This window comes from Ovis aries, chromosome 22 (assembly GCF_016772045.2).
Source record: "Ovis aries strain OAR_USU_Benz2616 breed Rambouillet chromosome 22, ARS-UI_Ramb_v3.0, whole genome shotgun sequence".
In the NCBI taxonomy this organism is placed as follows: domain Eukaryota; kingdom Metazoa; phylum Chordata; class Mammalia; order Artiodactyla; family Bovidae; genus Ovis; species Ovis aries.
In genome coordinates, this window is record NC_056075.1 from 45,658,384 (window position 1) to 45,670,342 (window position 11,959).

The 11,959-nt window shown below is 45.0% G+C and overlaps 1 protein-coding gene across 2 annotated transcripts in view; it reads right to left on the reverse strand.

Moving 5' to 3' along the window:
- The window catches only part of C22H10orf90 (chromosome 22 C10orf90 homolog), a 245,105-nt gene extending 233,553 nt beyond the window's left edge, over positions 1-11,552 (reverse strand). Inside the window, exon 1 of one of the 2 annotated variants that reach the window (XM_012103137.5) lies at positions 10,753-11,552. In XM_012103137.5, the coding sequence (XP_011958527.3) occupies positions 10,753-10,992 (240 nt within the window). In that variant the 5' untranslated portion in view covers positions 10,993-11,552. The remainder of the gene's footprint in view (positions 1-10,752) is intronic. The other variant, XM_012103133.5, reaches the window with a different exon arrangement.
- Between the last annotated feature and the right edge of the window lie 407 nt (positions 11,553-11,959).

Genomic DNA, 11,959 nt, shown 5'->3' on the forward strand with positions numbered 1-11,959 from the left:
TAATTATATATATATAATTATATATATTTGACTCTGAACTTATTTACAAAACAGAAACAGACTTACAGACTTAGGAAATGAACTTATGGTTACCAAAGGGGAAGGGGAGGGATAAACTAGGAGATTGGGATTAATATTGTATGTCAAGTAGATAAACAACAAGGACCTTCTGTATAGGATAGGAACAATACTCAATATTTTGTAATAAGGGGGAAGAACCTGCAAAAGTATATATGTATGTACATTTGTGTGTGTATCACTCTGCTGTACAGCTGAAGCTAATGCAACAATGTAAAGCAACTACAGTTCAATTAAAAACGAGACTATGTTACTCTGTTTAAAATTCAATGATTTCCCAGTGCACTTAAAATCTAAAAGCTTCAAAATGAAAAAAAAAGAACCAGAGGTTTCTGGACTCTCCCCTTTCCCAGAGCCTAGGGGTCTATATTCTTAGAAAGGCCTCCCCAGGGCTTCTGAAGGACTCTACAGCATGAGGGCCATTCAGCCCTTTGTGAGGTGACAAACTCCATTCAGAGCAGAGCAGGTCTTCGAAGGGAGGGTGCATCTTTCATGAGAGATGCCCTGCTGTACTTCCTGACCTAACCCTGGCTTTACCAGGCAGGAATCAGATGTGTGTGAACTCACCTTCTCTATCATCTCTTGTCAAAGATGGAACTGAGAGGTGGCCACGGGACTGGGTGAGATCTGAGCAGAAATTGTTCATTCAGCTCAAGCACAAGGTGGTGACTAATCCCTGAGTTGTCTGGGGATGGAGATTGCTGAGCCAAGGGTACAGAAGGTCACCGGTCCCTGTCACTTGGCACTTTGAGGGTGGGGAAGGAGAGCGGGGATGTTCACCCAATTTAAACAGGATTTCCGGCAAGCGGCGGCATCCTCAAAGCACTGGTCACAATTAGCCCTGGCCCCAGGGGCCACGTCTTCATGCCATGGCTCTGCTTCAAAGTTGGGGATGACAGAAAAAGACACACCAGCGCATGAACTCCAGTGACGACTCACCTCACGGAAGGCTGCCTCTGTGCCATGCCCGAAGCTCAGCTTTCTTATAGATTATCTCCCTTAATCCTCCCAGCAGCCCTCTATGTTGGATGCCACCATGGTTCTCATGAGCACAGATAAGGAAACTAAAACTCAAAGAGATCAAGGAACTTGCCAAGGTCACTGAGCTAACAAGACCCCAGGAAGACTCCATCCAGCACCTCCACTCTTAGTCACACACCCCACCTTTGACCCACATCTCCTCTGCCTTGGCTTGGCTGAAATGTAGCCACGGTCCTCCTACCCACGCCCAGCTTCCTGATCAGTTCATTTCAGTCGCTCAGTCATGTCTGACTCTGAGAACCCATGGACAGCAACATGCCAGGCCTCCCTGTCCAGTTTACTCAAACTCATGTCCATTGAGTCAGTGATGCCATCCAACCATCTCACCCTCTGTCATCCCCTTCTCCTCCTGCACTCAATCTTTCCAGCATCAGGGTCTTTTCCAATGAGTCAGTTCTTCACATCAGGTAAACGAAGTATTGGAGTTTCAGCTTCAACATCAGTCCTTCTAATGAATATTCAGGACTGATTTCCTTTAGGATTGACTGGTTGGCTCTCCTTGTAGTTCAAGGGACTCTCAAGAGTCTTCTCCAACACCACAGTTCTAAAGCATCAATTCTTCGGTGCTCAGCCTTCACAGTCCAACTCTCGCATCCATACATGACCACTGGAAAAACCATAGCCTTGACTAGATGGACCTTTGTTGGCAAAGTAATGTCTCTGCTTTTTAATATGCTGTCTAGGTTGGTCATAGCTTTTCTTCCAAGGAGTGTCTTTTAATATCATGGCTGCAGTCATCATCTGCAGTGAGTTTGGAGCCCCCCAAAATAAAGTCTGTCACTGTTTCCACTGTTTCCCCATCTATTTGCCATGAAGTGATGGGACTGGATGCCAGGATCTTAGTTTTCTGAATATTGAGCTTTAAGCCAACTTTTTCACTCTCCTCTTTCACTTTCATCAAGAGGCTCTTTATTTCTTCCCTTTCTCCCATAAGGGTGGTGTCATCTGTATATCTGAGGTTATTGATATTTCTCCCAGCAAGTTGGTCAAAATGATGTCAGATCAGTCTCAAGAGGCTCAGCTGTAAATGTTCCAGACCAACCTGCACTTCACCTTTCATGGAATTCACAGTGCAGTTAATGTGGAGATGTCAGTCAGCAGGCATGCTCCTTGCCATACCAAAACTCATCTCCAACCTCAGACCTCTGTGCCTCTTCAGGACCCCACCCCCTCACAGCCAGCCTCCCATTGGCAAGGGCAGGGAGGCGGGGAAGAAAGTGGTCAGTGGAAGCACTGATTCCCAAGGGTGGACACTCCATCTTTTGCCTCTTGGATTTCCTCCTGCATCTGGACAGAGGCTACCAACCATTGTCAATGGATGAGTGGCTGAAGCTTCTAGGAAATTCTAGAAGGATCACCCACTACACTCTCAGGTCCTGGCCATGAGGCACAGGATTCCGACCTGTTCACTGGGTGGCAAAGTGAATTGAAATACTTATTGTCCTTTGCGAAAAGTCCTTTTCTTAGTCCTGACTCTGGAGGGCTCAGCACCTTTGCTGCAGCCAGAACCACCAACACATCCCAGAAAAGCATCACTCGGAGGCCAAGACTTCAGGAAGAAAAGCGAGACTCAGAAGCCTCTGATCTGGGGAAGTCTCTTCAGCTTGGTTGGGAAACAGGCAAACTGTTCTGCACCTTTTGGCTACTATGAGCAGAAAGGGAATGTTTGTTTCATCTTCTCTTAGGTCTTGATGACTCTTTATTCCCTGAATAAAGTTCTCTGGAAGCTTAAGCACTTAAAACTTGAGTGTTTTTCTTTCATATTACCTAAGGGCTCCTTTCAACAACTGGAAAACTTTCATCAAAGCCCAGAGCGGTGTTTCTCAACTTCCAGTGTGTGTGTGTGTGTGTGCGTGTGTGTGTGTGTGTGTGCACGCTCAGTCATGTCAAACTCTTTTGTGACCCCATGAACTGTAGCTCGCCTGGCTCCTCTCTCCATGGCATTTTCCAGACAAGAATACTGGAGTGGGTTGCCATTTCCTTCTCCAGAGGATCTTCCCGACCCAGGGATTGAGCCCATGTCTCCTGTACCTCCTGCACTCTTTTCCACTGGGGAGCCTCAGGGACATCACAGCCACAGGGGCAGACACGTCTGCTACCAACCGTGATGGAGAAGCCAGACAAAAGCTATGAAGCAATTGTTTGAAGACGCTGGACACACACAGTGGAGGGCTATAATTCTGGAGGGACGGGGAACCAGAGAAATGAGCCCTACACCTGTCCCTACAGAGAGGCACCTTCCAGGCTGTGTATCAGGAAGGGGAAACTTGAGAGCCTGGCATCTCACTGAGTGGAGGAGGCAGAGGTGAGGATTCAGAGAGGCTGAGGTAGCCAGAATTAGTGCAATGAAATACCAAAGAACAGTAAGGAAAGAGAATTACAGCAACCGGCAAAGGGGCCCACCAGTCTCTGACTGAATACTGACTTGCATGTGGGAAAAGAAACTGTCTGCCAATGGAAGAGATGCAGGAGACGTGAATTCAATCCCTGGGTTGGGAAGATCTCCTGGAGAAGGAAAAGGCAACCCACTCCAATATTTCTGCCTGAAGAATCCCATGGACAGAGGAGCCTGCAGGGCTACAGCCCATGGGGTCACAAGAGTCGGACACAAGTTAGCAACTGAGCGTGCAAGCACACACGCGGGGAGAATGACCTGAACGCAGGGAAAGAGCTGCTAGACAGAGGCCCGCCAGACGCTGCCAGGAACTCACTCAGAGCTGGCGACAGTTCGTGTTCCCACTGGCCCTGGTAGTAAGATTTCACAAACCCGGGGTGTTCAGTGGTGTTGAGAACTGTGACTTGTGGGGCTGAGCTGTGGGGCTGGAAGAGACTCTTGAGAGCCCCGGAGACAGCAAGGAGATCCAACCAGTCCATCCTAAAGGAAATCCACCCTGAATATTCATTGGAAGGACTGATGCGGAAGCTGAAACTCCAATACTTTGGCCACAAGATGCAAAGAACTGACTCACTGGAAAAGACCCTGATGCTGGGAAAGATTGAAGGCAGGAAAAGAAGGGGATGACAAAGGATGAGATGGTTGGATGGCATCACCGACTCGATGGACATGAGTTTGAGCAGGGTCTAGGAACTGGTGATGGACAGGGAATCCTGGCATGCTGCAGTCCATGGGGATGTAGAGTCAGACACAACTGAGTGACTGAACTGAACTCACAAGGAGCGGGCCTTAATAGTGGGGCTGAACTATGGAAAACAGTATGGAGGTCCCTCAAAAAAACTAAAAATAGAGTTGCCATATGATCCAGAAATTCTACTTCTGGGCATTTACTTTACTTCACTCGCTCAGTCATGTCTGACTCTTTGCAACCCCATGGACTGCAGCACACCAGGCTTCCCAGCCCATCATCAACTCCCAGAGCCCACTCAAACTCATATTCATGAAGTCAGTGATCCCATCCAATCATCTCACCCTCTGTTGTCCCTTTCTCCTCCTGCCTTCAATCTTTCCAAGCATCTGGGTCTTTTCCAAGGAGTCAGTTCTTCGCATCAGGTGGCTAAAGTATTGGAGCTTCAGCATCAGTCCTTCCAATGAATATTCAGAATTGATTTCCTTTAGGATTGACTGGTTGGATCTCCTTGCAGTCCAAGGGACTCTCAAGAGTCTTCTCCAACACCACAGTTCAAAAGCATCAATTCTTTGGCACTCAGCTCTCTTTATAGTCCAACACTCACATCCATACATGACCAGTGGAAAAACCATAGCCTTGACTAGACAGACCTTTGGTGGCAAAGTAACGTCTCTGCTTTTTAATATGCTGTCTAGGTTGGTCATAGCTTTTCTTCCAAGAAGCAAGCGTCTTTCAATTTCATGGCTGCAGTCATTGTCTGCAGTGATGTTTGAGCCCAAGAAAATAGTCTCTCACTGTTTCCATTGTTTCCTCATCTATTTGCCATGAAGTAATGGAACTGGATGCCATGATCTTCATTTTTCGAATGTTGAGCTTTAAGCCAACTTTTTCACTCTCCTCTTTCACCTCCATTAAGAGGCTCTTTAGTTCCTCTTCCTTTATTCCATAAGAGTGGTGTCATCTGCATATCTGAGATTATTGATATTTCTCCTGGCATTTCTCCTGATATTTCTCCAGTCTGTGCTTCATCCAGCCAGGCATTTAGCCTGATGTACTCTGCATATAAGTTAAATAAGCAAAGTGACAATATACAGCCTTGCCATATTCCTTCGTCAATTTGGAACCAGTCTGTTGTTTCATGTCTGGTTCTAACTGTTGCTTCTTGACCAGCACACAATAAGGTGGTCTGGTATTCCCATCTCTTGAAGAATTTTTCACAGTGTGTTGTGATCCACACAGTTAAAGGCTTTGGCGTAGTCAATAAAGCAGAAGTAGATGTTTTTCTGGAATTCTCTTGCTTTTTCTATGATCCAACAGATGTTGGCCACTTGATCTCTGATTCCTCTGCCTTTTCTAAATCCAGCTTGAACATCTAGAAGTTCTCAATTCATAAACTACTGAAGCTTAGTGTGGAGAATCTGGGAAATTACTTTGCCAGCATGTGCAATGAGTGCAATTGTGCGGTAGTTTGAGCATTCTTTGGCATTGCCCTTCTTTGGAATTGGAATGAAAATTGACCTTGTCCTGTGGCCACTGCTGAGTTTTCCAAATTTGCTGGCATACGGACTGCAGCACTTTAAAAGCATCATCTTTTAGGATTTGAAATAACTCAGCTGGAATTCTATCACCTCCACTAGCTTTGTTCATAGTGATGCTTCCTAAGGTCCACTTGACTTCACATTATCCAGGCAATACTATAATTCAAAAAGATATGCACCCCTATGTTCATAGCAGCTCTGTGTACAACAGTCAAGACATGGAAGCAATGTAAGTGTCCACCGATAGGTGAGTGGATAAAGAAGATGTGGCATAAACAACACTGGGATAATATTCACGCATTAAAAAGAACGAAAGGAATGGCATTTGCAGCCACACGGATGGACCTAGAGGTTATTAGACTAAGTGAGGTCAGAGAATAAGATATAACATGATGCATCTTATAAGCGGAATCTAAAATATGGCACAAATGAACTTATCTATAAAACAGAAACAGACTCAGGAACGTAGAGAACAGACTTGTGATTGCCAAGGCGGAGGGGTGGTGGTGGAAGGTGAACTGGCAGTGTGGAATTAGCAGATGCAAACTCCTATATACAGGATGGATAAACACCAAGGTCCTGCTGTATAGCACAGGGAACTACATTCAACATCTTGTGACAAACCATAGTAGAAATAAATACGAAAAAGAATATTATATATATGTATAACTGAATCACTTTTTTGTACAGCAAAAATTAAAACAGCATTGTAAATCAACTATACTTAGATCCAATAAATTTTTAATACATAGTGAGGCTCAATTAGCCCGAGACCAGGGCTCCTCAACCCCCACACTGAGGACATTTCAGGATGAGCAGCTCATTGTTCTGAGGCTGGGGACTGTCTTGGGAGCTGCAGGATATTTAACAGCATCATGGCCTCTACCCAGTGGGTACCAGGAACATCTCTCCTGCATCGTGAAAACCAGAAATGTCTCAATGTCTGCAGGCATCACCAAATATCCTCTAGGGAGTAAAATCATCCATGATTGAGAAGAATTGCCTTGACTAAAGTCTGCCAAAAAGTAAGGCTCAAAAGGATCAAAGTGTTTTCAAGTGACGTAACCTCACGTCAGAATCAAGTTTGATGCTCTTTGAAGGAACACAGCCAACTTGACACACACACACGGCAGACTCGGGTCACAAGGGCCTTGGCTGGGTCATAGGCACGTATAGCTTTTAAAGTTCACCAGGAGAAGACAATCCAGTTATGCACTGACACATAAACAGATAAGGAGAATGTAATACATACATGCGTATATTTGCGCTAAGTCGCTTCAATCCTGCTTGACTCTTTGCGACTTTGTGGACTGTAGCCCACCAGGCTCCTCTGTCCATGGGATTCTCCAGGCAAGAATACTGGAGTGGGCTGCCAGGCGCTCCCGCAGGGGATCTTCCCAGCCCAGGATCGAACCTGCATCTCTTACGTCCTCTGCACTGGCAGGCAGGTTTTTACCACTAGCATCACCTGGGAAGCCCCAATACATACATACTAGAATATTATTCAGCCTTAAAAAAAGAACAGAACTCTACCATTTGTGACAACATGAACAGAACTAGAAGACATTGTGAGAAGTGAAATAAGCCAGTCACAGAAGGACAAATGGCATGGTTTGCCCTGCAGTGTTCCACTTATATGAAGTATCCAAACCAGGTAAATTCGTGGAAACAGAAAATAGAACAGTGGTTGCCAGGACCTAGGGGAGGGGGAATGTGGAATGCTATGCATAAAACATAAAACTTCAGTTACGCAAAATGAGTAAGTTCTAGCACTTTCCTATATGACACAACGCCTATGCTTAATAATATGACACTGTTACTTCAAAATACGTTAAGGAGATAGATCTCATGATGCTTTTACTGCCAAAAAAAAAAAAAACACACACACAAATAGAAAAAGCAACACAAGGAACATAAGGAAATCTTTAGCAGTGATGGGTGTGTTTAGTACCTTGGTTGCAGTGATCATATATCATGGATGTGCGCATACGTCTAAGCTCGTCAGAGTGTAGTTAAATATGTGCAAAAGTCAGTAAATTTAAAAAAAATGATGAAATGTTGCCATGATGCTTACATTCAGTTGGAATTGAGCACCACAACCCCCCATTCCCTCCCTCCAAAAAAGGATGATTAGGAAGAAGAGGCAGAAATGCCAGAGGTTTGAAGAAATGTTGAGAAGCATGGCCAGATGGTGACCACCAAGCACAGAAGCTCTCCCTGGTCCATCTAATGATTAAATGCACCAGAAACTGTCACCTACAAGAAGACAGATGGGTAAGACGTGGCTGGCATGTCCTGGCCCGTGTCTACCATTAGAAAGCCTCCAAGTATCGACAGATGCCACCTCACACTCCAGCACTGGGAGACATGAGCACATCTCTGGATTCTACGTGGCTTCCCTTCCTGAATCAGGGAAATGGTACACGCGGCCCTAAACAGCAGATCTTGGAAAGCAGCCACGCTTGCAATGTTGACAGCAGCCAGAACCCAAATGCACATCCACCTCCTTGCCCAGTTATAGTTATTCTGATGTCCAAAATTTGTCAAGTATGTTTGCAGAAGGACAAAGGGCCTGAGCATACTGTACTTTTTTAATAGTTTGGGGCATTGTTGGAGTCAGCAGGGATTGCGGCTTTACAAACGTGAAGACCGGGGTCTTCAGCCTCCTCACCACCATCTGCCTCCAATCCTCTCTGCCTTTCAGCACAACACATATGCTTGCTGTTCCTATTTAAAGGTAGCTTCAGACAGGGACTGAGTGTAGCTGGATCATCCTGGGGCCAGAGTTAAGCTGGGTCACTGCCTCTCTCGGATGAGAGGCAGTATCTCCAAGTGTTAACACAGCTCAGAACTAAGGTGATAGTTTTAGAAAAATGCCAGCCTTAGACCTTAAACTCAGCTCAAATAAATCTGTAGGTCCTCCTGGGAAGGACCTGAAATCCATAAGGTTTTTATAGAAGCAAAATACCCCAAACTCACTTTTCCTGGAGAGGCAGCCAGTTTCTTTAATCCAGCACCTTTGTGCATTGAGAGTTCATCCCACTGACCAGGCTCATTTTTCACCCCATCAGGTACTTTATGGTTAAAGCCCTGGCAGGTAAACCAATGGCCTTGGAGCCTTTGAGAGAGAAGGGGTCACTGGGCCAAGTCTAACAGAACCCAGAGGCTGTTAATTGGGCTCTCATCAGTTCAGCTTGAGAAGTGAGCCAGGAAGTTGCCTTCCTGCTGGGTTTCCTACCCTAAATGGTGCTGCCTTTCCCCAGTGGGAATAACAGGGAGAACAGTTCAATGGATGTGGAATATTTTAAGCTGAAATGTTTGCTAGTGAAAGAACAGAGCTTGGAATTCAGGAAGATCAGAGGATCAGATCCTGTCTGAGTGTTCAAACTTGGCCTGCACTTGAGCGGAGGAAGCAGGCCCTGCCTGGGCCACCTTTCACATCACAGACATGGTGAAGAGAGTTCAGTTGACCTGATTGCTGTGGGTCTCAGACTCACTTTAACATAAGACTTGCGACTCCAGGTTACTCTCAAGCAGCAGGCACACAGCCTCAATTGTTGTCTGTATTTGGAAATGGGGGTTGGAGCAGAGTTGAGTCACGCAAAAATGCTGTAGCTGCGGCCGTCAGTATAATAAAAGTTTTTACAGTCTCCTACAAAGATACAGTTTTCCACACTGTTCCCTTCAATGCTGCTAAAGGAATAAACAAAGTTTTATGCATACAAAAAAAATTGAGGACACAGGAGCTGCTCTTTGCCATTGAGGGTTTAAAACGGACCCATGAACATTTTTTAAAAATGCAAGCTGATATAATTCAACAAGTTTTTCTCTTTCTCTGGAGGACTGAAAAATAACCTCAGCGAAAACTACACAATGATAAAATTCTGTCCCCATCTGATTAATTCTTTGTGAATAATAACATCTCTGGTTTCCTTCAATTATATTCTAATTGCACACCTTTTTCTCTGGTTGATTGGGCAATGAACTAATGAACAACTATTACTGAATTTAATTAACACCATTATTTCTGTGGCCTTTATATCTCTGTGGTGAACATGGAAATTCACAATCCTGGGGCTGGCACAGGGAGAAGCCAGCCTTGAACCCAGTAGAACAGGTTCTGACATTGCCCTGGAATAAGGAAGCCCAGTGTGGGAAACAAAAGAACTAGGGGTTTTGCCAGCATTCATGGGAAGCCTTTCCTAACAACAGCATCAGTATTCAGAAAGGTTACTTCTTCATAAAACATTAGCAATTTGCATGTTACATTTATCAAAAGGGATGGGTAAGTGAGCTATATGGGAATCAATTACAATGTCATTCATAATTTATTCCATGTACAATAAAGACCTGATCAGATTTCGTGTGTGTTTACCTTCTGGAGGATAACTGCTTGTGGCTTATTCTAGTTACAGAATACAAATATACTTCAGAGTAATGTGTTTATCTAACTGTGACATTCTCAATCTCCCAAGTTCTCCTTTTTTCTCCCACAAAAAGTAGTTCCTGTTTAAAAATAAGATCTCACTATCAAAAAATAAAAGCCCATTCTTACTGGTGTAACTTAAATCATTCTATGTTAACTTGATCAAAGCAAGGCATAGATAATCTCCTGCGAAAGGCATCAGGAAACAAATGGGAATTTGTTTTTAAAGACAGATGATTGCAAACACACAGAGCTAAGAAAATTTATCCCCAGAAATAGACTGCAGTTTCTAAATGTGGATACAAATTATCCAGCTCTTTGGAGCACTATTAAAGGTTTGTAAGGGCAGAAGTGTGTCATGTGTAAATTTCAGTTATCCAATTCCACCCGCCACCCCCACCCCCCACCCCCTCATATTTCAAAAACTGAAGTAAATTAAGGGATGAGAAAGTCTTTTCCAAATCCTTTGAGAAAAACTAAACCGATGATTAATTTATCAGACCAGATAGAACATCTGAGCTGTCTCTTTGAAGAGTAGCACTCCATTTCTCGGAATGAGGTGTGCGCCCCAATTCAGCCTTACCTCATATCTGCTGGCTGGCTGCTCAGCTGTCTTCAGGCCTTGATACATACGGATGATACAAACTTTGGCTCTTCTCTGGGAGGGAAACCAGTTCCTCTTCACAAAATCCATGACCATCACATGGTTTTTCAACTCTGTACTGAACGTTTTGATCTGAAAAGTTGGGTAGACGACTGTGTCCGTGTGGCGGGCCACATTCCCTTTCTGATGAGTTTTTGTAGGAATTCCAGACTGCTGCATGATACGCAGAGTCCTGTGACTTCAGCGAGCGAGCCTGGCAAACACAATTTTCTTTGTTTCATGCAGGTATCGAGTGCAGCAGGAGGCACTTGGAAAGTGCCTGAGCTCAGACCTGTCCCGGAGTCTTCCAGTTCCAGGCTGTGTTGTTTGCAAACCCCAGCCGTAAAGCACGTAGGGTCTGCACGTGGGAACCCTGAGAGGGACCTTTATGTGCTATGAAAATGCTCCTTCTTGACGCTGCCCGCCCGCCTCCAGCACTTCCACCTGGGTTCTCGGGTCAAAGTCTCCTCTGATTTCAAAGGCACACTCCTTTTTCCCACTACACTCAAGTCCTGAATGTAGAATCCACCCGGTTGCAGCAAGATCCAATATACGTTTTCAGTCTCCAGTCCCTCGATCCAAATAAATTATTTATGGGGCACTGTACAAAGAAACCAGGAGGGATAATTGCCGATTTTCAGAATTCCTGCTTTTTTCTTGCCAGGACCGAGAGGAACAAGAACAGACTCCTACTGACACAAAGGGTGACCTCAGCCCTGGAGATGATAAGAAACGCATTCAAGTGAAAAAGAGAAGTCAGCACAGAGGCAGCGAAGGCTAACGCGGGCGTCAGAGACTCGGAGCTCGGGTAGGACGCCCTGGGAGCCACTCAGGGGGCTGTCCTGGCTTAGCTGAGGGCTCCGGTTCCCGCACAACCCTGCGAATTCTCTCACTACCCAGAGCCTCATTTTCCCCATCAGGAAACTTGAAATAATAAGACTTGCCCTTCACAGGGTTGTTGGGAGGATCTGGTTAGCAAAATGGTGAGACAGTAACTTCCAATAGAGTCATACAAGGCAACACTTCCCAAGAACAGTTAAATGTTTTCTGCCCAAACTGTGTTGCACACAGTTCTTCCCATAAGGAAGAACAAATCTGACTCGGTATCAGATCTGTTTCTTTTACTTTAACCTTTGCATTTCGTTGC